Raw genomic sequence first — 26,381 nt, forward strand, 5'->3', positions numbered from 1 at the left:
GGAGACAAGCCTGGGTTCTTGGCCTATATCTTCTGAGGGTACAGACCCTCCTTTAACCAGGACATGCCTCCTCTCTCTCAGCCCCTGCTGGCCTGCCACCCCTGGAAGCTGGGTCATCTCCTCTCACGACCTCACCCTTCCTACTGGTCTCCAGGCGTTTTCTGTCCTTCCTTGATATGTCTCCTCAGCTGGACCTCAGTTGGTAATTCGTGTTAGAAAGAAGGCGAGCCCCCAAACCAGGGGTCCTAGTAGAACACAAAGGATACTTGGGAGCCAGACAAGGCAAATATCTTTACTTCTGCAGGAAGGTGGGCAACCAATACAGGATTTGGTAATCATGCACACTGAGCGGGCAGTCCACTCGGGGTTTTATCTCTGAAGCCTGCCATCTTTCCCTCACTCTTGATTGGTCAGAGTTTAGGCTCACATTCTTGCACAATTGGCTAATTTAAAGGAAAAAGGGAGGGGTTGACCTCTGCAGTTTCAAAATGGCAGTTGTCAAGTCACACAAACCAAAATGGTGGTTGCCTAAACTCTCTTCTATGACAGAAAAGATTACTTTGGCTATCAGAAGTGGGGAAGGAATGCTGGGTGGGGAAGGGGGGAGCAACATACAGCAAACCAGAACAGTCATCTATCATACACGTTGTGTGTGGTGGTGGTGGTGATAGGGAGGAGGGTATCACAGTGATAAAGAGGTTAATCCAGAGGCACTCACATAGTACTCTCTCCTTAAGAGAAAGTGACAATTGGAAAGGTGGGTCCAGGCTTCTTGAGGGTGGGGAAGGGCAGGGATAAGACCCAGACAGAGTGGACAGCTGGACTACACTGAGTAGTTTGAAGAATTCATTAAAAGAGAGAAATCTGGCTGGGAGAAAACTATGTTTTTTTCATATCTCTAATGCTTTGGGTCCTTGACTTAGATTGTGAAGGGAGTAAAGATAAAGGATAGAAATAAATCACAAGAAGCAGAGGGAAAGAATACAGGACAGTTTAATGCTGTATTTTTGCATTCTCCCTTCAAAGTTGAGCCCTTTCCTTTTTTTAAAAAAAAAACAAAAAAAATAACAACCACTTGTTTTATTGATTTAGAGAGAGGGAGAGAGGAACATCGATTTGTTATTCCACTTATTTATACATTTAATGGTTGATTCTTATATGTCCCGTGACAGGGGATGGAACTTGCAATCTTGGTGTATTGGGACGATGCTCTAACCAAGTGAGCTATCTGGCCAGGGAGGCCCTTTTCAACTATGATTCTGCACATCTATGTCACTCTCACATCTCTGATTCCTTTCATTGGTATCCAGGAGAACTACTTCCCAGTGACATGAAAAGAAATGGAATCTGATCCCAGGTGAACATGTTTACCGTGACCTTCTGCATAGTAGTTCTTCATGTACTTAAAGACATTAAATAAACCCTGCCCCATCCAGCTTAATCTCCTTCAGAATACATTTCTCCTATTATTTTTGCCTTTCTTTCAAAGCTCTAGTTTTTGTTTTGTCTCAATTATTTTAGAAAAAAAATTAATTAAAAATTTTCTTAATTTAGGTGAAATTCACATAACATAAAATTAGCCATTTTCAAATGAACAATCAGTGGCATTTTAGTACATTAAAAATGTTATACAGCCCTGGCTGGTTTGGCATGGTGGATAGAGCGCTGGACTGCGGACCAAAGGGTCCCAGGTTTGATTCCGGTCAGGGCCCCGTGCCTTGGTTACAAGCTCCTCCCCAGCCCAGGCTCTAGTTGGGGCACATGTAAGAGGTATTTCCTTCTCTCTTCCACTCTCTCTGAAAATTAATGGAGGAATGTCCTCGTGTGAGGATTAAAATATATATGTATTACACAATCACTACTTCTGTCTAGTTCTAAAACATTTTATTAAAGGAAACACTGTATCCATTAAGCAGTTTCTATTCATTCTCTGTCTATGGATCTGCCTGTTCTGGACATTTCATAGAAATGGAATTCTATAATATGTGACTTTTTGTGTCTGGCCTCTTTCACTTGGCATGTTTGCAGCATGCATCACTTCATTCTTTTTTATGGCTGACGGATATTCCATTACATGGACAGACCAAGGCTCTATATAAGTCTCTTTCCATTAAGCACTTTAGCTCCATACATTTTTAGATAGCCTTAAGACCACTGCGGCCTTTTCCGTTTCATTGAAAGCTGCCCTTGCAGGTTGCTAAATAAGTTTTAAAAGCTAGTTCATCTTTATATGACTCAAATCCTGGAGGAGAGCCTGGTGTCTTCATGTTATTTATTTAAATTGGTAAGCTTCTGCTAATGAAATGGGTAATTGTCTAAAAGTTTTATTAACTTTTGTATTTTTTTGAGCAATGTAAATATTCTATCAATATCTTTTTAAATTTTGCCATTTAGCATTTACGTCCTTTTAATCCTTGGGAACATCTGTGCTCTCTTGTATGTGATTTCTGAAGCTTTGGGGTCTGAGTAAAGGGGGTAGGACTCACTATGTTCCAGTTCTGCTCCCGTCACTCACCATGCCCACAGGCCGCTCAGATCCCAAGTGTTGTAACCTCCCCAAGTCCACAGACCTCTGTATATCATCAAAATGAACCGTTTCTTTTGTAGAATTCTTGAAGGTGGGATCTGGGAAAGAATAATCTTGGTCTGGAAAAAATAAGAGGTTTGAGTTGTGGTATTTTTAAGAGTATTTAGTTATCTCTAATATTTGGCTGTGAGACACTTCCCACCACCACCCTTATTGTCTTAAAATTTTTCTATAGCCCTAACTGGTTTGGCTCAGTGGATGGAGCGTCAGCCTGCGGACTGAAGGGTCCCAGGTTCCATTCCAGTCAAGGGCATGTACCTTGGTTGTGGTCACATTCCCAGTAGGAGGGGTGCAGGAGGCAGCTGATTGATGTTTCTCTCTCATCGATGTTTCTGACTTTCTATCCCTCTCCCTTCCTTTCTGTAAAAAAAATCAATAAAATATATTAAAAAAAATTTTTCTATAATGTGTACATATTTCTTTGGAATGAAAAACAAACTTAAAATAAAGCTGTTTTGCAAATAATCATCTAGTAAAATTAACTTCTCTACATGCAGTGAGGTATTGGCTATGAAAGTCTTCCTCAGACTTGACTGTGCATCATACTCATCTGGGGACATGTTAAAATAGATTCCCAGGCATCATTTCCAGACTTTCTCAGATCTGAGGTGGGTCCTGGGAATATGCATGTGTAACAGGTTCCCAGGTAGTGCTGATGCTGTTGGCCCAGGGATCCCACTCGGAACCTCTGTTAGTGGAAGCTGCCCTCTAATAGTGGATATTTCTCCCTAACCTGGCTTACTCCACAGGCTGCCAGGAACCATCTCCAGAAGAGGGGTCTTCAAAGCCAGGAGATGGTACTGGGCTCTGTACCACGGAGATCAGGTGAGCTGTGGTTGATGTTTTTTGTCTCTTGAAGTTCCCATTTCAGTTTGTACTGACTCACTCTAAAACTCATTCTTTCCCAGAGATGTTATAAAGAATTTTATGTTGTCCATTGAGCTTGTCGTGGGTTGTTTTCTTATTCTGTCTACTTGGGCATCACATGCTACTTACCTACCCTAATCCTTCGCAAAGAGGCCATGCCTCCCTTACCTTGCTTTGCCTCTGACCTTTGCCCACCCCAGGTTAGAGCAGAGCTATTGTGTTTTATTTTATTTATTTATATTTTTTATTTTTTAATCCTCGTCCTAGAAAAGTAGGGTGACCACAAAGTTGGAGGTAAAAAGTGTTACAACTGGAAAATAAAATTTAGCAGAAGACTTAGTCACATGAAGAATTCAATTAGGTATTTCTTCTTCATGGTAGTTTAATTGTAACTCTTTCCTCATTCCATTGTTTTCCTTCTCCAGAGTCCAATGTAATTTTATTCTTTCAGGTTCTGAAGTGAAGAATGGGGTTACAAAAGAGAATCTAAAATGAGATGATTCAGAAGTAGTAGAAATGAATAAGGATTTTACGGAGGAAGTTTAGTAGAAAAGTTTTTTGGCACTTTGAGTTCAAAACAGGCTAGGAGCGTGAACCAAGGACAAGAAAGCAACATAGACATTGTCCAGGGGAGAGTGAGGAGACAGCCCCATCCCAGGAGAGGATGTCACCAGAGATTTTGGACTGAGAAACCGTGGACACATCTCTTGTGTGGGAGAGAATACTCTCAGAGTTCTCTCTCCTCTCATCACCAGCCAGCCCCTGAAGTGGAAAAAGCTTCTAGATTTCATGAATGTGGGAAAAGCTTTAGCTGAGTTTTTTTTACCTTGTTCGGCATCAGAATCCACAGAGAAGCCTCACAAATACTGTGAATATGGGAAAGGCTTCAATGAACACTCCAACCTCATGCCCACCTGAGGACTCACACAGGGGAAAGACCATACTAGTGTGTGGAATGTGGGAAAAGCTTCAACCAGAGCTCCAGCCTCATTGTCCATCAGAGGACCTACACTGGAGAGAAGCCTTATCAGTGCACTATCTGTGGGAAGAGAGTCAACAAGCTCCCATTTAGCCATCACTGGTAAGTCCGCCTTGTGAAGGGCCTGTATCAGTGTGCCCAGTGTGGGAAAAGCTTTAAGAATAGCTCCTGCTTCAGTGCCCACCAGGAAAGCTACACTGGGGAAAAGCCACATAAGTGCTTCTAGTGTGAGAAAAGCTTCACTAAGAATTCTTCCCTTATCTGCCATCGGGATATACATAAGAGATACATAAAAGGAAGGAAGTGATGTCCAAGTTTGTAGAAAACCTGACATCAACTCCTTAGGTCAAATATTTTTCTGAGAGCTTTCCTCTGTGGATAGTTCTACTAGCCAATCCCTGGCTTAGCAGTAAACTTGACAACCGGATCTCAAGAACCATGTCCAGGAATATGAAGCAACCTAAGAATGCAGAGCCCTCTTTCTATTTCTGCCTTGAACTTCACAGTCTTGTCTCACTGTGGATTTCCATTTTGCTTTGAAGCAGAGAAGGCTATAAAATCCATAATTCATGCTGGGAAACTATGGTATCCTTGTTCTGAACAAAGAATGTGTAGCTAGTGGCCTAAGAACTGTTTCTGAGCCACATCAGGGGAAAAAAATACTGTCCCCTCCTGGGGAATACATCTAGAATTTTAATAGCCTGGATCTGTTCTAAACCAATAATTGACCACTAGGTACCTTCTGCTATATACTGTTGCAACCTTCAGGTCATATTCTGCAACAGAGCCATGAACAAAGGAAAGAAAGGCTAGGTTAAGCCATTGGGTAATATGAAATCAAAGCGACCTAATCTTAAGCAAGTGTGATATCTAGGTTAATTTTGCAAGATTTCTCATCTCACCATCACTCCCAACCCAGTTCTTGGTTTCTTCTCTCATAGTATTTATACAAGTTTATAAGCATTATTATCGCTGATGAAAATAAAGGTATTTCTCCCTCCCCTTCCTTGGCCTATCGTTATAATTTTCTCAATTAGAAACTCTTCACTCGTGTTGAAGCCTGCAGGATTCTGGAGGATCTATGTGTAGAATCTGCTTTAGGGCAGTAGGTCATGCAGAAAGTGAATTAGGGGCAAGAAATAGGGAGAGGAGGAATAGAATTTGGTGGGAAGGATTTGAGGTCACAGTGAAGGGAGATCATAGGCATAAGGAAAATATAGGAACTGCAGGAGGCTGTGTCTGCAGGTGAAAGGAAGAGTGAATGTGAGGAGCACTAGGAACCAAAATTACTAGAATAACTTACTGATACAGAACAAGGTGTAGATATTCCAGCTTCTGTGAAATCTCCATAGATAAAATGTGGTAAAAGATGGGTATGTTATACAATTCTTGACCCTTACAGGCAAGATGTTAGTACCTTGGCTAAGGTATGTTGAAAAGCAAGCAAAAGCATGCCCCCCAAAATTTTCATAGCATGGCCCTTATAACAAGTTATGTAGGTTAGTTCCCAAAGTCACATAATTACATACTCTGCACAGAGGCAAAAATTAACACCTTCCAAAATCCTGGGCAAAGACAATGAGTTAGGCTTGAATGTGACCTGTTTAGGACAGCCTGGCATGGAATGGATATAGTAATGAAGGGCTTTGGATATGAGCTTGAAGAAGTTAGATTTGATGACTGAGCAGAGCCAGTGAAAGAAAAAGCTAAGGAAGTGGAGATATTTAATGAGGCCTCACTATCAGGGTTCTCCCACTCATGGGTTTGCAGTGGCTAGAGAAAACTGATGCAAGTGTTGACCTCCTTGCAGTTTTAATTTGCCTCTACCCTCCAATGTGCTTTATTCTCGAGTATGCTGGGCAGAAAAAGGAACATGGTACTAGAGCTCGTAACACTTGCTTGTGAGCTATTCTGGATGGTCTGGAGTAGACAGGTGAGAATTGGAGAATACATTCATTTAGGAAATATTTTATTATCTATAGTGTACCAGGTTTTATAGTAAGAGGTACATACAAAGCAGTGAACAAAAACACTATCTTCTAGAACTGTCCTCATTGGACACCTCAGAAATACCGATGTCATGCCTGGTTGGTGTGGTTCAGTGGTTGAGCGATGACCTATGAACCAAGAGGTCACAGTTTGATTTCCAGTCAGGGTGCATGCCTATAGATAATTCTCATTATTGAGAATCTCTCTTCCTTTCTAAAATCAATAAAAATATATTAAAAAGAAATATCAGTGCCAGTCTGGCAGCACCACCTAGACACCAACCCCCCAAGATCTGAATGCCAGCTCTGCGGGGCGTCTCTTCCAAGCTTCCAATTTCTGATAAACAGACTTTTTCTTGTATTCTCCCAACCCCCTGTACGGTGCTTCCTATAGTTATGATCTCTATTACCTTAGTGTTTATGTATCATTGCCTCAGTGTACTACCCGCTTGAGAATGAATTTGAAGTAGGTTGTACAAAAGGCAACACTCCCAAGTCTATAGAGTACAAAAGGCAACACTCCCAAGTTCTTCAGATGTGTAACAATATCCTCTTGTTTTTTTTGTTGTTGTTGTTTCCTCTAAATATTTTTATTTTTTAACCAATTGTCTCAGTATATGATCTTGAAATCAGGAAAATAATTGCATTAACCTATCCTCTTGTTTTGATCCAGCCCTTCAGATGTTCATTAAAAAGCCAGATTTTCCCCCTGAAAATTAATTACTAGGGCTCTTCATATGGTTTCTTAGTATCTCCATCACTGAAACATTTTAACTAATTGGTTAAATTTTTCAATTGATACTTCTTTTTTTTTAACTTAAAAAATATGTACTTTTAGTTATTTTAAAGGAAAGGAGAGGGATAGAGAGAAACACTGATGAGAGAGAAACATAGATTGGCTGTCTCCTGCATGTCTCCTACTAGGGATACAGCCCACAACCTGGGCATGTGCCCTGACCCGGAATCAAACTGTGACCTTCTGGTTCAACCACTGAGCCACACCCCGCAAGGCAACACTATTTCTTTTTTATTTATTTATTTATTTAAATATATTTTATTGACTTTTTACAGAGAAGAAGGGAGAGGTATAGAGAGTTAGAAACATCGATGAGAGATAAGCATCGATCAGCTGCCTCCTACACACTCCCTACTGGGGATGTGCCCGCAACCAAGGTACATGCCCTTGACTGGAATCGAACCTGGGACCCTTGAGTCCTGGGACCCTTGAGTCTGCAGGCTGACGCTCTATCCACTAAGCCAAACCGATTAGGGCATCTTTTTTTTTTTTTTAAATATATTTCTTTATTGATTTCAGAGAGGAAGGGAGGAGAGATAGAAACATCAATGATGAGAGAGAATCATTGATCAGCTGCCTCCTGCACATCCTCTACTGGGGATTGAGCCCGAAACCCAGGCATGTGCCCTTGGCCAGAATCAAACCTGGGACCCTTCAGTCCGCAGGCTGACACTCTATCCACTGAGCCAAGCCAGCTAGGGCTACACTATTTCTTTTTTTCCAAGAATTTCTAACCATTTCCCACAGACTGGATCAGATATTCTCACTAAAATCCAGAGAAATGTAGGGCAAACCCTATTGATTGTCACCCTTTTTCCTCACCCTAAGGTGGTGGACAGGTGGTCATAGCCAAAGCAGAGCTAGGCCACTGAAACCTCCTTACCCCACTTTCCTTTGCTCTTGCTACCTCTTCTATGCTTCTTCTGTAAGAGGATTCTCTACCAGTCAGTTTAAGAACAGCCCAGGACTTCTGGTATCCTGAACTAGAGTGCCCATTTCATTGCTCACGGATGAATCCTTGCTTTCATTGTTATTTGCTCTAGGCTCCTTGCAGTCCAGTTGCTCATCCTGGCTTGACTTCTGGGTAGAGATAAGAGAAAGACAGAGCATTCTTTTAGTGCCTAATGCCAAAAGTGGAACTAAAACTTTTTTAACCCAATGTTTTATCCTGTTATTATGTAGGTACTGCAAAATATTCTCACCCCAAAATAAAGTCTCGTCATTTTCTTACCTCAAAAGTTACACACCTCAAAGGAAATGATTAATACTGTATAGATCTTTCTGGACCTTAATCAGTATTTATGCCCATCTACTATCTTTTCAAATTTTTATTTCAATATATTGACCTCATCTTTAAAAAAAACAAAAAACTGCTGCATTTAGGTATGTACTGCAACATATTCAATCTTCAATCATTTCCCTTTTGATATTCATGTGTTATTCTAGATTGCAATTTTCTGGATATATATTCAAGAGGAAGATAATGATTTGGGGTGCTTAGTGTAAGGGAAAAAGAGTGGCAGTTTCTACATGATCTGCCTTTATTCTGTCTCCCTTCATCCCTCAATCATTTCTGAATACTCTTGTTGCACAATGAAGGTGAGTAGTCCATCAGGATATAAATGGAGAGAGGTGAAATACACCTCCTTAGGTTATATTTCCCATCTTTGATTAATTGCATAACACTGAGCAATTTATCCTAAGCACACTTACCTACTTTGATCCTGCAACATATCTGCAAGCTATTATATTTATTTCACAGGTGGTGAAACAATATTAGAGAGATCCACTGACTACCATAATTGCAGAATATAACAAAATGCTCAAGTACCTTTGGCTGCAGTGTCATGAACTTTCTAGGGTATCTTGTTGTCTCCTTATTAAGAGATCAATGTAACTAGATGGCTGCATTAACAGGAAAGAGCAGAGCCTGACTGTGAAGAGAAGCAGGGGGAGAACAGTGCTTCACAGCCCTAGTCATGTTTCTCCTCAGCCACCTAGAAACTTCTGCAGTGCACCCTGAAGGTGTGTTTCTCTTTATATATATTACAGGCCTGGTGCACAAAAATTTGTGCACTCGGGGGTAGGGGGTCCCTCAGCCCAGCCTGTGCCCTTTCACAGTTTGGGACCCCTCGGGGGTGACCACTTGCTGGCTTAGGCCTGCTCCCCGGGGGATTGGTCCAGGATGGCAATCAGACATCCCTCTGGCAGCCCGGCAGCCCTCGGGGGATGTCCACTTGCCAGTGGGGAGCAGACCTAAGCTGCAGTCAGACATCCTTAGCGCTGCTGAGGAGGCAGGAGAGGCTCCCACCACCACTGCTATACTGGCGGCCGTCACCCTGGCTTGTGGCTGAGCAGAGCTCCTCCATGTGAGAGCTCACTGACCACCAGAGGGCAGCTCCTGCATTGAGCATCTGCCCCCTAGTGGTCAGTGTGTGTCATAGTGACCAGTCATTTCCAGTCTTTCTGCTGTTAGGGTCAGTTTGCATATTACCCTTTTACTATATAGGATAGAGGCCTGGTGCACAGGTGGGGGCCGGCTGATTTGCCCTGAATGGTTTCCCGGATCAGGGTGGGGGTCCCGCTTGGGTGCCTGGCCAGCCTGGATGGGGGGATGATGGCTGTTTGCAGCTGGTCAGACCTCCTTCAGGGTGGGGGTCCCCACTGTGGTGCCTGGTCAGTCTGTGTGAGGGGCTGAGGGCCGTTTTCAGGCTGGCGGGCAACTGAAGCTCCCAGCCTCTCCTTTTTTTCTGGTTTTTTTTTTGTTTATTGTTTTTTTCATTCTGGGATTTATTTACCTTCTATAGCTGTCAATGGAGATGAGAGCCGGCTCCAGCTCTGAGGCTGCGGCTGGCTGAAAGCAGGTATCTGGGTTTGTTTACCTTCTATAATTGAAACATTGTTGCCATCACTGCCGCTCTAAGCTCTGAGGCCGGAGCTGGCTGAAAGCAGGTATCTGGAGCTTGTTTAGCTTCTATAATTGCAACTTCATTGCTGAGAGTGTAGCTTAGAGCAGGGCGAGGCAGGCGAGGAACGTTGGCTTCCTCCGTCACTGGAGCAAGCAAGCCTCATGTTCGCTTCAGCTGCGTGGCTGCCGGCCGCCATCTTTGTTGGCAGTTAATTTGCATATCCTGATTTGCCAATGGGAAGGGTAGCAAAGTTATGGTTAATTACCATGTTTCTCTATTATTAGATATGATATATATATATTATTGATTTTTTTACAGAGAGAAAGGGATAGGGATAGAGAGTTAGAAACATCGATGAGAGAGAAACATCCATCAGCTGCTTCCTGCACACTCACTACTGGGGATGTGCCCGCAACCAAGGTACATGCCCTTGATAGGAATCAAACCTGCAACCCTTGAATACACAGGCAGATGCTCTATCCACTCAGCCAAACCGGTTAGGGCTTGAAGGTGTGTTTCTTAGGCTGCAAATGAGAGTGGAGTATGGGTTTAACTAAAAGAACATGATAAGGAGCCCTGGCCATGTGGCTGTTGATTGGAGCATCATCCCATACATCCACCAATCAAAAAAAAAAAAAGGTTGAGGGTTCGATTTCTGGGCAGCGCACATACCTACGTTGTGGTTTGATTCCCGGCAGGGGCAGGTACGGGACGCAACAGATCTATGTTTCTCACATCAATGGGTGTTTTTTGTCTTCTTTCTCTAAGATCAATTTAAAAAATATCTCCCAGTGAGGATTAAAAACAAACGGGATAGGGAGAAACCAAGATGGTGGCATAGGTAAACACCGGGGATTGCTGCCTCGCACAACCACTTCAAAAATACAACTAAAAAAAAAATACAACTAAAAGACAGGACGGACATCATCCAGAACCACAGGAAGGCTGGCTGAGTGGAAATTCTACAACTAGAAGGAAAGAGAAAAGCATACCGAGACTCAGAGGAGGTGCGGTACGGAAGTAAAATACTAAGGTGTGGAGGTGCATGCGGAGCGGGCTGACGGCTGAGGGCGCAGTTGTCTTTTTCAATTGGGAGGGAGTCTCAGGCTCTGAGCTCCAGTTCCAGGCGAGTCTCTGGGGACCCAGACTCAAACAGGAGAAGCGGGACTGTCTGGCATCGGTTGGATCTCGAGGGCAGCTCTCTCTCCAAGGTACTTGCAGCAATTGCTGGGACACTGAGAAGCAGAGCCTCTGAAGGCAGGGCTGAGAGCAGCCATTACTGCTCGCTCGCCCCCCCTGTTGATCCCCTGGGACCCGCCCCGCCCAAGCCTTGCATGCAGGCATTTGCTGGATAGCCCCAGGCAGAGGCAAGATTAGCACCTCCCTAGAGATCAGGACAGAAGTTCTCCCACTGCAGACACAGCTGATTCTCACAGCCAATTGGCCTGGAGATCAAATCCCCCCCAGTGTTACCTACAACAAACAAGGCTTAACTACAACAAGACTGTGCACAAAGACCACAAGGGGGTGCACCAAGAAAGCATAAAAAATGCGGAGACAAAGAAACAGGACACAAATGACAGATATGGAGGAAAGCAAACTACTGGATATAGAGTTCAAAACCACACTTTTAAGGTGTTCCAAGAACTGTCTAGAAGCCGATAAATTTAGTAAGGCCCTCGAAAAGACTGGTGAGACTGCCGATAAATGTAGTGAGATCCTCAAGAAATCTAGTGAGACCCTCGATGTTGTGATAAAGGACCAACTAGAAATTAAGCACACACTGACTGCAATAAAGAATATTATACTGACTCCCAACAGCAGACCAGAGGATCGCAAGAATCAAGTCAAAGATTTGAAATACGAAGAAGCAAAAAACACCCAACCTGAAAAGGAAAATGAAAAAAGAATCCGTGCCGAAACGGGTTTGGCTCAGTGGATAGAGCATCAGCCTGCGGACTGAGGGGTCCTGGGTTCGATTCCGGTCAGGGGCGTGTGCCTGGGTTGCGGGCACGTCCCCAGTGGGAGATGTGCAAGAGGTGGCTGATCGATGTTTCTCTCCCATCGATGTTTCTAACTCTCTGTCTCTCTCCCTTCCTATCTGTAAAAAATCAATAAAATATATTAAAAAATAAAAAGAATCCGAAAATACGAAGATAGCGTAAGTAGCCTCTGGGACAACTTCAAGCGTACCAACATCCAAATTACAGGGGTGCCAGAAGAAGAGAGAGAGCAAGATATTGAAAACCTATTTGAAGAAATAATGACAGAAAACTTCCCCTACCTGGTGAAAGAATAGACTTCCAAGTCCAGGAAGCGCAGAGAACCCCAAACAAAAGAAATCCAAAGAGGACCACACCAAGACACATCATAATTAAAATGCCAAGAGCAAAAGACAAAGAGAGACTCTTAAAAGCAGCAAGAGAAAGTCAGTTATATACAAGGGAGTACCCATACGACTGCCAGCTGATTTCTCCACAGAAACTATGCAGGCCAGAAGGGAGTGGCAAGAAATATTCAAAGTGATGAATGCCAAGAACCTACAACCAAAATTATCCAGCAAAGCTATCATTCAGAATTGAAGGTCAGATAAAGAGCTTCACAGATAAGAAAAAGCTAAAGGAGTTCATCACCACCAAACCAGTATTATATGAAATGCTGAAAGGTATCCTTTAAGAAGAGGAAGAAGCCAAAGCCGGTTTGGCTCAGCGGATAGAGCGTCGGCCTGCGGACTGAAGTGTCCCAGGTTCGATTCCGGTCAAGGGCATGTACCTGGTGGGTTGCAGGCACTTCCCCAGTGGGGGATGTGCAGGAGGCAGCTGATCGATGTTTCTCTCTCATCGATGTTTCTAACTCTCTATCTCTCTCCCTTCTTCCTCTCTGTAAAAAATCAATAAAATATATATATATAGAAGAGGAAGAAGAAGAAAAAGGTAAAGATACAAATTATGAACAACAAATACACATCTATCAACAAGTGAATCTAAAAATCAAGGGAATACATAATCTGATGAACAGAATGAACTGGTGATTATAATAGAATCAGGGGCATAGAAAGGGAATGGACTGACTATTCTTGGGGGGGAAAGGGGTGTGGGGGATGCGGGAAGAGACTGGACAAAAATCGTGCACCTCTGAATGAGGATAGTGGGTGGGGAGTAAGGGCTGAGGTTGGGGTGTGAACTTGATGGAGGGGAGTTGTGGGGAGAAAAAAGAGGAACAAATGTAATAATCTGAACAATAAAGATTTAATTAAAAAAATAATTAAAAAAACAAACAATATTGTTAAAAAAAAAAAAAGCCTACAACCCAGGCATGTGCAAAAACAAACAGGATAAAGAAAAAGAACTTGATCTGATTAAGAAAGCAGCTCTTATTGGGGTAGGTTTAGTCAAGTGACTGTTCTAAAGAGTAGTCCACCACCATCACCTGGAAAATTCAGGATCCAAAGCCTTTGCTTCTCTCTGTCGTTGGTTGCATTGACAGGAAAGAGCAGAGTCTGATTGTGAAAAGAATCAAACCTGGTTAGCTTTGCCAATACTGCCACAGGTGACAAGGTCAAGCCCATGGAGATCAAGAAGAAGATGACTGTGTCACTAAGACCTTAAACTTTTTGAAACAGGCCAGGTTATGTAGTAGAAACATACAGCACTAATGTCTCAGTGCTTAAGCATAAGAGTTTATTTCTCCTTCCCACAAAGCCCATTATAGGTCTGGGGACTCTCCAGAACTGCTGTCCTGCCATGTGGGAGACACAGCATTCCAAACTGGTTTGATTTCATGGCTCCTCTCTCTGTATGTGCTTCCATGATTGAGGCGAGAAAAGGAGAGCACTGCAGAGTTCTGCACAATCAAATAAATGCTTCAGTCCAGAAATGAGGCTTCTGCTCACAACCCAATGAGCCTAACTGCAAAGAGCAGAAAAACATAACCATTCTCCTTTTTACTATTCACTAAAATACAAATTGCATGAGGATATGCATTTTTTCTCTTTTGCTCACTACTATATCCTTGGTCCTCAACAGTCCATGCCTGGGCACATAACAGGCCCTCATCAAATTAAATGAATGAGTAGGGCTAGGAAGAAATCCACATGTATCTTGGGAGAAGAGACAGAGTCCCAGGGGTCTAAGGCTGAGGCTGCTGGGTAAGAGCTATGCAGACTAGAGATTCAGAGCCGGCCTTGATTTAGAAATACTTGGTGTAGTTTACCTTGGGAACAAAATAAAATCCCACTGAGAGTGCCAGATAGTTCAGGTGATTTACACAGAAAAGCACTGAAGTCACAGACCAAACCAAGACAGCATATCCCTTACTACCAGGGCTCAGCTCCTGAAAGGAGCTGCAAGAGCCACCAATGAACCCTGGCTGGGTAGTTCAGTAGAGCGTCACATACAAGAATCAACCAATGAATTCATGAGTAAGTGGACAACAAATTGATGTCTTTATCTCAAATCAATTAAAAAAAGAGTCACAAATGCATCTGCTCCTTTAATGTAGTCAGTCACCCAACATATTACTAGGGAGCAGGGAAAACACACATTGATTGTGCCAGGCTGATAGGCGCTCTTCTTTCATCAACCCCTGAAATCCCCACATCAACCATGAGGTGTTTTCTGTTTCATTGAGAAAAGAGACTTGAGAGGGTTTCAGTAACCAATCAAGAAACAGGACTGTTTTATAATCTAGAAATAGAAATAGATACAATGTCATTTAGGCTGGCTCCGTGGAGATAACATACAAAGTCCTGATAATCCTGCCTTCAGGTCTGACTGATGAAGCTAAGTGACAGCCAACAGACCCACTAGGTATGGGGTCTTGAACAGACCAAGGCCCTGAATATTTGAGCTCTAACTTCCTCATTTGTGAAATAACACATTTGGAACCTTTTTCCTAATACTACCTAAAAGCTCTTAAAGGAACAAATCTGAGTCAAAGATAAAGGGTGAGTTATTAGAAAACCTACAGACTAGCCATGGCTGGTAGCTCAGTTGGTTAGAACATTATCCTGATATGCCAAGGTTGCGGGTTCAATCCCCAGGAGGGGCATACACAAGAATAAACCAATAAATGCATGACTAAGTAGAACAACAACTCGATATTTCTAAAACAAATTAAAAGAGCCTTAGCCAGTCTGGCTTAGTGGATAGAGTGTCAGCCTGTGGAATTAAGGGTCCCAGGTTCAATTCCAGTCAAGGGTACATGCCAGGGTTGCAAGCTCCATCCCTAGTGGGGAGCGTGCAGGAGGCAGCCACTTGATGATTTTCTCTCATTGATGTTTCTCTTTCCCTCTCCCTCCCTCTCTGAAATCAATAAAAATATATTTTAAATAAAGAAAAAGAAAACTCACAGTCTAGAGAGATGGTCAGCAGTCTATCAAACTCTCCCAAAGCAACTGCTAATTGCTGCGCTGGAGAAAACAGACACCGGTGGACCATGCCTTTTAAATAGATTGCAGTGTAAGACAACCAACGTGGGTGTAGATTTGCCCAATTTGCCCACCACTGAGCATGAGTCCTCAAAACGTTTTTTTGGAAACCTGGTCTTATGCTGACTGAATTCCCACCATGACCAGTGAGCCACAGTCCTATTCCCAAACATAACTCTCTCCTTGTTCTTAAAAACAAGTCAAATTAATGAGTAAACAAACAAAACCCTGAGAAGTTGACCCTAAGCTCCAATTAATTTTATTTTAGACCTCAGGAAAGTGCTAATTTTTATGATTGTTTTATCCTATTAACCTTGTGAGGGAAGGAAACGATTTACTTTGTTTTGCAGAAAATTCTTATTTATTTATTTATTTATTTATTTTAGTGATAAAAAAAATTTAATGAGAAAAATCATTCAAGGTACTTAAGGAGAGCAAGACTGGGTTAGTCTGAACTTGGGGTAACAAAACATGTTCATTCTCTTCCTTGCCTGTTTGAAAAATAAGTTAAGCTCTTAGAGAGAAAGCCATCGGGGTGAAGAGGAGATTGAAGTGGCCAGCCCAGTAGATGTCCTGAGCCATCAAGAACTGCCAGGATCACCCCACCTTAGGTTACATCTAACACATAGTCCATGGCTAAAAATTTCAACTGTTTCCATATGATCTACTAGAAATGTCTTCTTTTCTCAAATACCATCAATGAGAGGCATAAGATATTAGTTATTTGGCAGATACCCTAGTGATGAAGTAAATATGATTCCATCACAGAAAAATTGTGCTAATAGGATTCAAGAGCTAAAGTAGCTAAAAAGTTCAAGGATTCACATGATGCCCAATGATGAGAGGAAGAAAGTACAATTTCGTTCTTGGAAAACTTCACAATAGAATTTATTTCTACCGTATGAGACTATTGAAATTGATTATCCTCTTACCCTGGAGTAATAGTATGCAATAAAACAAGGATGTTATTGCTTTTGTTACAAAAGACCATGCTACAAATGTTTCTATCACACGTTTAAGGGTAGGTGGAAAACCAACAATATTTACGTCTGTGGCCACAGATGATTGATTCATAGTTTTGTGTACTATTTGAAGCTGAATTTGCTATATTGCCAGGTACAATCCCAAACAGATTTTTCCCTCATTCAGAAGGTTTTTCAAACACCTTTTGCTAAGAAACTCCTCGAAGGGTAAGTAAAAACAGTAATAATACAACTACTACTATGTCCCCTGCAGAGTCCAGCTTGATTCCTTTCTATGAAAGTTTATATCCCCAAATTTTCCACTGATGAAAAATTTTTCATGCTTCATAAATTTGCATTTTCATAAACTTTATGGTCAAGCTCCACTTGGTAAAATTCTTCAGCCTGAGGACATTGAACAAGCTTCCCTTCATTGGTGGTTTCTGGTGCCTGAGAAGGCTTGACCACCTGCTGAAGTTTCTCATGTATATGCTATAGGTGGGTTCTCCGGTGTTTAATTAGATGGGAGTTCTGAATGAACTTTTTCCCACATTCATGGCATGTGAAGGGCTTCTCTCCGGTGTGAGTTCTTTGGTGTGTGTGTAGATTTGAAGTTTGACCAAAGCTCTTCCCACACCATGAGCATTTATATGGTTTTATCCCTTGGTGTGATGTGAAGTGCTTATTAAGATCTGAACTCCACCTAAATCTCTTATCACACTGTGGGCATTTATACGGTTTCTCTTCAGTATGAATTCTTTGGTGCTTAATAAGGCCAGAGCTAACTCTAAAGCTTTTCCCACATTCCTGACATTTAAAAGACTTTTCTCCTGCACGTTCTTTCTTGTGACGATCTATAAGTTTCAGCAGCTCTTGTCTCCAGGTTGAAAGTTTCTCTCTTTCCTTCACTGAAAAGTCTTGGTGCCATTTCCCCACCCTGTGTATATCACCATGATTTTCTTGGACTGTTGTTTTCTGAGGAACTTTCACTTTGTCCATTTTTGAAACTATGTCTCCTGGTGTTGGCATTTCTAAGTCAGAAAGGCATATAGATTGATGATTTTCAATGTCATTTTTGAGGTTTAACCCTGTTGGAATAAACATAAAAATCAACCAACTAAATAGCAGAAAGAAACCTTAAGAATAGAGACAAAAATTCAATGATTACTCAATTTTAAAATATAGATAAGTAGAATCTTAAATTGTTAAGTCTTTGCAAAGACTTTTTTTGAGGGCACATTTCCCTTCTCATGGTGTATTTATCTATATGCAGCACTCCAGGACTGTCCTTGAACTCCATGGATCCTTAAACTCATGGCTCTTTCTCTTGCTCTAGACAGGTCACTGTAGGTTTGAGGAACACAAATATGGCTATGAAATGGAAAAACGGAGGTCAAGGACCACTAACTTAACAATGTCCATTAATTACAGAATATTTCAGGAACAACAAAGAACACTTTTACAGTTTGTTACCCCAAATGGTTAAATGAATAGACTCTCTTATCAGGTATCAGGTTGATACTACACTGCATTTGTGAATAGATATGCAAAGTGGAGATTAAGAAATAAACCTAGCTAGCTTGATTGATCAAAAGGACACAGTTCATGGAAACCTTGTGCATATTCCCCCTCTTCTGCCACCAATAATATCCCACACTTGACTGAGTTGGAATAAACTCCAGAGGCTGCAGGGAATGCAGGCTGGTTCTATCAACTCTTTAGGACTCACTCTGAATAACATCTGGTCTAGTGGAGTCAAAGTAAAGGCCAGTGGGGTGGGACTCATATGCATAAGTGATTGCTGTCATAATTATACTTTTTATTTAGCAGCCGAACACCAGACACTAAACTGGTATTTCTACCACTCATAGCTCATTGGTTCACATCCCATTGAATGAAACAAACCAGAATCACTTAGTGGACTTTTTGTAACTATGTATTATCAAATATGAGATGTAGTCATCATTCAGTCTTTTAACATGTGTATCAAATGGCCATGGTGTGCCAGACACTCTCTATGAATAACAGATATAGTGATGCATAAGCCAAAGTTCCCTGATCTCAGAGAATTTATCTGCTGGTGGGAGAGTGAGACAATCAAACATGAATAATCAAATAAAATGGCAGGAAATGATAAATGTTTTAAGAGAAACAAAAGCAGAGTAAGAGAGCATTTAAGACTCTACTTCCCGCCCCGCCAGTGTGGCTCAGTGGTTGAGCGTCAGCCCATGAACCAAGAGGTCCCTGGTTCGATTCCCAGATCAGGTTGTGGGAATCTATCTTTGCCTATCTATCGATCCCTGGTGAGGAATGATCAATGTTTCTCTCTCACTGATGTTTCTCTCTATTCCTCTCCCTTCCTCTCTCTCTCTAAAATCAGTGAAAACATTATTTAAAAAAACACACACACATTAAAAAAAAGATTCTGCTTCTATTAAGCTATTTGAGATATGGCTCTGTGGAAGGCCTCTTTGAGAAAGTGATATTTGAATTGATCTAAAAGTGAGAGTTTTGCCATGTGGCAGAAAAGTGTGCTGGGTAGGGGGAAGCCGAAAGTACAAATGAGCATGGCAAGTTCAAAAAACAGCATTAAGAGCAGTGTGGCTAAAGAGAACTGAACAAGGGCACCAGCAGCGGGAGCTCAGGGCAAGGAGGTTACAGAGGCCAGACTGAGAGAGTACCGGAAGCCTTGGTAAGGGGGCTTTATTTTATTCTAAATGGATCAGAAGTCATCGTAAGATTTTGAAACAAGAAAATGTTATCATCTGATCAGGTTTTAAAAGACTCTGGCTGCTGCATGGAAAACAGATGATGGGAGGGGAGGGCAAGGCTGATGGCAGGAAGAGCTAGTTAGAAAGTGAATGAGGTAAACCTGGTCAGAGATGGCTTAGACCCGATGTTAACAGCACAAGAAGATAAGACATGGTTGGACTCTCACAATACTGTGAATGTGGACTCAAGAGGACTAGTGATGCATTAGTAGTGGGCTTTGATGGCAAAATCAGAGTAAACGATGACTATATTTTTCTTGCTCTGAGCAACTGGGTGAATGAAGGTGCCCTTTACTGAGTAGAGAAAGATATGAGATGAGCAGGTTTGTGAGGGAAGAGGGAAAAGAGGTAAAAAATTCTATGCAGGATAAGGAATGTGTACTTGAAAGGAGCTCCAAAGTGACCTGCACTCACCTTTTCCTGTCCATACCATCAAGTGGAGAACCAACCAGCTCCTGGAACAGACTCTCTCACAAGAGTGTGCATTTCCCGTAAGTTGAAAACATGACATATCACTCAACTTCTACACAAAGGGGAGAACCTTTACCTAGAGAGATGACAGTCTCATAGTTTTCCTGCATTACGTCATTGTAGAGGGCCTTTTGACTGGGATCCAGTAACTCCCATTCTTCCGGGGAAAAATACACAGCCACTTCTTCAAACGTCAACAAGCTCTAAAGAAGAGAATGGGCTTCAGCTCAGTACTGGCCACTCCAGAAGTAGCTCTAACATCTGGCCCATGAACTGCATGATAGGCTGAAGGCATTAACAGCACATGATTTTTTTGTTTTGTTATTAAATTCTTTTATTGATTGATTGGAGAGAAAAAAAAGAAAGTGAGAGGAGGGAAACATTGATTTGCTGTTCCAGTTATTTATGCATTCATTGATTGCTTCTTGTATGTGCCCTAATCGGAGAATCGAACCTGCAACCTTGGCATACTGGGATGACACTCTAAACAACTGAGCTACCCCACCAGGGCCCAGTACATGTTTTGTTGTGTGTGTGTTTTTTAAGTGATAAGGCAGAAAGGAAGGAGGCAAGGGATCAGCAAACAGTCCATGAGGTGTCCAGTTCCCCAGGAAAAACATCTGGGCTAACATGCCTCTGAGCACCTGCTGGGCAGTGTGGGTCTCATGGGCAACAGAGAAAAGCTCAAAAGCATGGCTCACCTGGGACTCAGGCAAGATGAACTCAGGTGCCACTGTCCAGTCTTTGGTATTTGTCTGCTCAGGAAATTCTAGGATCTGGTGAGTAGGCATAGCTATGGGTGGAAAAGAGCCATCAGAAATTTCTCTCACTTCTATGCATATCCTGAGCTCATTTCTAAAATAAAGATCTTGATTCTTTCAGTGTGTGTGGTGACCATAAGTGGCCTTATCACTGTTAATAAGAACCAAGTATTGATCAACCCCAGAACAGGTTGCCTAGTTTTCATGAAGCTAAAACAAAAATCCTTATTTTCATCTTATGACAACCTAGAGGCCTGGTGCACGGATTTGTGCACATTGAAAGGAAATTAATTAGAAGAAATATTTTAATATCGCTATTTGCCCTTTCTCTATAATAGAAGTGTCAATCAAATTCATGATAGACAATGACAGATTGAAACACACGTGTGCGATTGGTGCCAGAAAGAGCTTTATATGTATTGCGCATGTGCGAGTCAACTTAGCCTTTTATATATAGAGAATAAACTTGCTTAATTAGACCTGCTTTCTGATGTAGCTAAGCTTTTTCCAGCCCAGTGAAGCACCCCAACTTCTCTTTCAGATAATTGTCAGCAACACAGCAGTAAATATCAACACGAAGCAGATTATTGTAGATCACGCAAGGAGAACAAAGGGTAAAATATTTAACTGTAGCAGTGTTTGACTTTATTCTGCACAGTGAGAAAACCTGAAGTCATTTTCAAAGTCCACCATTTCTTACTTCTTTTTAGTCGGGTCAAGTTTCTAAATCTGTTTTCCAGCTAATGAAAAGAAAATAGGATTCCACCAAGTCTCCTATCTACCTACTACAGGATTTCTGTGAGGATCAAATGACATGAGGCACAGGAAAACTATTCATAGACATTTGGTTAAAGTGTAAAATGTTTGCACCTGGCTCTAAAGCAAGTCATGTTCCTGGGCTGAAGAAACTCCAAGGAGGCTAGTCACTAGGGAGAGGAAGCTGGGCGTTGCTATGTGATGTCATTACCCTGCACCCACAGCAACCGTTTCTGGGCTGGGCTGTGGACTGCATTTTGCGCCATGGGGTCTCAGCAGCGTTGGTTGCAATTTGTTGGGGTGTTGCTCTGGGGTGGGGGCGAGGCCTGTGCCCCACTTGGGGGAAGCTGAGTGTTGGTTTGTCTGTGGTGCCGTTTCTTTGTAAACGGCCAGTGTGCACCATGGCAGCTCCTGTGTTGAGCATCTGCCCCATGGTGGTCAGTGCGTGTCATAGCTACCAGTTGGATGACCAGAGGGACACTTAGCATATTGGCCTTTTATATATATAGATAGTTCTGAATTAAGAAAAATTTAATGGATTTGAAAATGAATTACTGAGGGATTCGTGTACAGATGTATTATTTATCATTTACTTATTTTCATGGTACACGATTTTAGTTCACATACTGCCACTGACAGCCCATTTGTGATCCCAATTCCTTCTGTGATTTGAGGATGGGGTGGCCCAATCCTCCACTTTGCTAAGGAACAGTGTTCATGGTGTTATTACCAGGGTCCTCTGGTTTGGATATTTCTGGACCTTAGGCCAATCCCCACCTTCACAACAGCTGGTCTATTCTAAGGCCATCTGTGAGGGGTGAGGGTAAGGGTAAGCATAATTGCTAACATGACTACATTTGCACATCCACAAAGCTGGGAACCCAGAAAGTGCTCACAATGTTCTGGCTGGACAAATTACTACGACAGCTCCCAGCAGAAAGAAATTATCATGAAGCTCCTTACCCCTCTCACACATAGGCTCAGTTTCTTTATGAGTATTCCTGCTCAGCTGTTGTAGATCCTGATATTCATTCCAAAATTCTTCATCCTGGGACCTGCCCATTGGCTGGGACTCTGCTGGCTTCAGTTTGAAGCCTGAGGTCTCTGCTGTTTCTCCCAAGAGCACTGCCTCCTTTCCCAGCACCTGGACTGCAACCTAGAAATAATTCCCATCCATGTTACCAGAATTACTTGAGGCTTGGGGCTTGTGGAAGAGGAGAAAACATATAGTCCAGATTGTGGGAAGTGTGAAAACACCCACCAATTTTCCACAAAATCTGGGAAATTTAGGATAAAAGGAAAAGGATGTGGCTACTGCCAGCCCTTCAACAAAGTAGCCTCTACATATAGCCTAGCTCAGACCACTAGCAGGATTGTGAGGGCCACCTGTGTTCATGCTGTCTTGACAGCCTCTCTCTCTTCATTTTGATCCCTACTGCAGTGATTTATCTTATACTTTTCTCAAAAGATTAAAAAGTTTAACTGTCCTATCAACCAGATTTTCTCTATGATCAGAGAATGTTGATAAAATGGAGAAGGGGGAGGAATGGGCTTGGTTCCAACATCCTTCCAAATGATTTGACACCAAACATATGTCCTGCCCTGTAGTCTTTAAATTTTTTCTTAATATACATATGTGTTGTTGTTTTTTTTAATTGATTTCAGAGAGAGGAAGAGGGAGACAGGGATAGAAACATCCATGATGAGAATCATTGATCAGCTTCCTCTTACACGACCCCTACTGGAAATCAAGCCCACAACCCACCATGTGGCCTGAGTGAGAATCAAACCGTGACCTCCTGGTTCTCGGTTGAGTCTCAAGCACTGAGCCATGCCATCCAGCCTGTCCTGTATTCCTGACAGTAGACCCAAAGCCAGTTGATATGCTGCCACCTGCCCAAGGTCATACCCTGGATTCCCACTCACCAGATGCGCCAAGGACCAACCCCTAAGGGAGGGCAGTGCAGGGTCTTAACTATGGCATGGAAGACACTATCCCACAACATCTTTCTTATCTCAACTACTCTGTTGGGATTTCCAAACCTTGATTTCCCTTTTTTCTTTTTCCTCTTTGTTATCTTCTCTCTTTTGTTTTCTAAGTACAATGGGGCCTTGACTTAGGAGTTTAATTCGTTCTGAGACAGAGCTCGTTAAGGAGCTCGTTAACTCAAATTACTCTATCAACTCAATGCAAAAAATCGGCCGAGAGACAGCTGGTATCTCAAAAAACTCCTTAGTTGGGACACTTGTAAGTCAAGGCCCCACTGTATAATCCATTTTTTGTTCTCCCTGTTACTCTCCAACTCCTTGTTGCCCTTTGTTTCTAAGAACTTAAGATCCATCCCATAGGTTAAGCCAGACTAAGTTTATTACCCTCAATACACCCTGCTCTAAAGAGGGAAAAACACCAATTCTTTTTGTAAGGCCATGGAAGTCTCTGCCAGGGTCTCTGAAATCTGTGGAATAACTATTGCTATATGTCTGTGGTCTCTGGTTCTGCCTTAAATGGTCCAAAGGAACAATAGATCACTGACCTAACTCATTTTATTTCTCAATTACATGCCTCTACACCCCAAATATCTACCTTCATCCTATTTCATTGTTATTTATCAGGAATTTTTCTTCTCACCCATTTCCCATTGAGCAGATTCACTCTATGCAAGTGGTATACCAAGGCACAGCTTCCTCAGTGCTCTGTAGATGGTGCTTCTTCATCTGGGATTCGGTATCCCTGGGCAGGACGGGCAGGAACTGCTAGCAGTTCCAAGATCTGCTCTTTTGGGTAGACCTCTGGCCTCAGTATAATTCCTGAAGTTGGCCAACAGCCACTTGCTACATGATAGTGGAAGCTCTGGAAGTGCCCTCCAGCTGAGACTGTCCATTTGTGCTGTATAGTTCTCACTCCCTGTCACAGGTCCCTTAGTCTCCCACAGAGCCCTGATTCTAATGCTCAGCCACCTTCAGACTTACCGTCATTATGCTCTGGAACAGTTTGCTCCTGTGTTGGACACACCACAAGCACTAACTTTGAGAACAGAGGCCCAGTCTGGTCTGGAACAAAAAAGGATCTTCTTCCTAAGTCACTGAGGGCAGAAAAAAAGTACAGGTAATAAGAAGGTCACGTGAACTTTACTACTTGCTACTTATTATGAGAAAATGAAGAAAAAACATCCTGCCTTGTCTTTACAACTAACTGCCAGACCCTTTCTCTCCTTTTATTTACAGCACAGCTCACTGAAGACAAACGCGAAGTGATGACTGCTTTAAAAAATAAAAAAATTTTCATGCCCAGCTGGCATGGCTCAGTGGTTAAGCATCAACCTATGGACCAGGAAATCCTGGTTCGATTCCCAGTCAAGGCACATGCCTGGGTTCTGGGCTCAATCCTCAGTAGCGGGTGTGCAGGAGGCAGCCAATCTCTCATCACTGATGTTTCCATCTATCTCTCTCTCCCTTTCTCTCTCAAATCAATAAAAATATCTATAATAAAAGCATAATATGCTAATTAGACCAGACGTCCTTCCGGATATCCTTCCTTCTGGACAAAGCCGCAGCAGGCGGGGGCGAGGCAGAGGTGGCAGAGGCCTCCAGCTGCTGGCAGGCGGGGGCCCGGGCCAAGGCCCTTGCACAACTTTCGTGCATCGGGCCTCTAGTACTTTAAATAAATTTCAAAAAAGGTTGTTGGGTGAGCCCTGGCCAGGTAGCCAAGGTTGTGGGTTCAATCCCTGGTCAGGGCACATAACAAGCATCAATCAAATAATGCATAAATAAGTGGAACAACAAACAATTAAATGTTTCCCTCTAAAATCAATGGATTTTTTATAAAGTTTGGTGGGTGTTAAATTTGGCACTCACTGGCTCCAAAGAGTTTGGGGATTATCAGAAGAGTTCATTGATATGGCTTCTATCTCATCTTCCCAATGTCAAAAGATTTGAACATACCGAGTTTTTCTTACATTTTAAATATTACCCTAGTCTGCTTTTAGTATAAGGGTATAACTTCTATGACCCTATGTCAGTGATGGCGAACCTATGACACAGGTTCTGACACTCGAACTCATTTTTTTTGGTTGATTTTTCTTTGTTAAATGGCATTTAAATATATAAAATAAAAATCAAAAATATACATCTTTGTTTTACTATGGTTGCAAATATCAAAAGATTTCTATATGTGACACGGCACCAGAGTTAAGTTAGGGTTTTTCAAAATGCTGACACGCTGAGCTCAAAAGGTTCGCCATCACTGCCCTATATCCTCTTGAGATAATGGAAGCCTCCACTTCATGGAACATCTGAGATTCTCATGAACACTGGCAGGAGAGTTGAGAAAGTGAGACCAGAGTCGAAGGAAAATAACTAGGCAAAAAGTAGCTTTTCTTCTCAGAAAGCATCCCCCAATTAAGTAATGAGATGCTCAACATTCCTCATATGAAGGGGGTGGGTCCTAGCTGGTTTGGCTCAGTAGTTAGAGCACGGTCGTGGGTTCGATTCCAACGTACCTTGGTTGCAGGCTCATCCCCACCCACACACACATCGATGTTGCTCTTTCTGTCTCCCTAAAAAATCAATGGGGGAAAAATATCCTTGAGTGAGGATTGAAAAAAAAAACATATGAAGGGAACTATGCAGAAGATTTAAAACCTGTATTTTAAAATGTCTGTTTACTTCCACTAGGAAAAATCACAGCCGACCTTTCTTTACAAAATGTATGTCCAAATACCAAGTCGTAAAAAGGGGGAGAAGGGCAGCTGGTGATGCTTAGGCTGACCCTTCCTCTGGCTTTACGTTTCGAGGGTCTTTTAGACTTCTAAGGAGCCTGGGGGAGCTTCACAAGCCTCCGTCTCCCTGGGTGATGCAGCAGAACCCGCCCCGAGCTTCTGTGCAGGGTGCCACGGCTCCCAAATGAATGGCCGGCTCCTCGCTGCGCACCCGGCTCGGGAGGCCCGGGGACGCGTCCTATGCTTTTGCATCGGGAGAAAGTGACGCTGAACTAAGGTTCTCCGACTGTTAACATCAGTCCGCAAAACACACACACCCACACACACAAAAAACAACCAAACCAACCCAAACACGCCAGCAGGGCGGGATCGCGGCTTTTCCGGAGGG

General features: G+C 42.5%; 2 protein-coding genes and 1 long non-coding RNA gene across 3 annotated transcripts in view; 1 reads left to right on the forward strand and 2 right to left on the reverse strand.

The window, feature by feature from the left end:
• LOC308517848 overlaps window positions 1–24,563 on the forward strand; it is a 39,129-nt gene extending 14,566 nt beyond the window's left edge. The window contains exons 2-3 of the long non-coding RNA XR_013995898.1: window positions 3,337–3,412; window positions 24,501–24,563. This is a non-coding gene — a long non-coding RNA (uncharacterized lncRNA). The remainder of the gene's footprint in view (window positions 1–3,336; window positions 3,413–24,500) is intronic.
• ZNF75A (zinc finger protein 75A) lies at window positions 16,728–24,358 on the reverse strand. The gene is given in 6 exon segments (XM_081089283.1): window positions 16,728–17,011; window positions 17,013–17,604; window positions 19,835–19,961; window positions 20,460–20,551; window positions 22,239–22,431; window positions 24,246–24,358. Coding segments are annotated over 6 exon segments (1,167 nt in total). The 5' UTR covers window positions 24,252–24,358; the 3' UTR covers window positions 16,728–16,854.
• The window catches only part of ZNF263 (zinc finger protein 263), a 57,168-nt gene continuing 54,157 nt past the window's right edge, over window positions 23,371–26,381 (reverse strand). Inside the window, exon 2 of the mRNA XM_081089272.1 lies at window positions 23,371–24,358. Coding sequence (XP_080945398.1) covers window positions 24,356–24,358 — 3 coding nt within the window. The 3' untranslated portion in view covers window positions 23,371–24,355. The remainder of the gene's footprint in view (window positions 24,359–26,381) is intronic.

Source organism: Myotis nattereri (assembly GCF_964212035.1).
Source record: "Myotis nattereri genome assembly, chromosome: 4".
Taxonomy (NCBI): domain Eukaryota; kingdom Metazoa; phylum Chordata; class Mammalia; order Chiroptera; family Vespertilionidae; genus Myotis; species Myotis nattereri.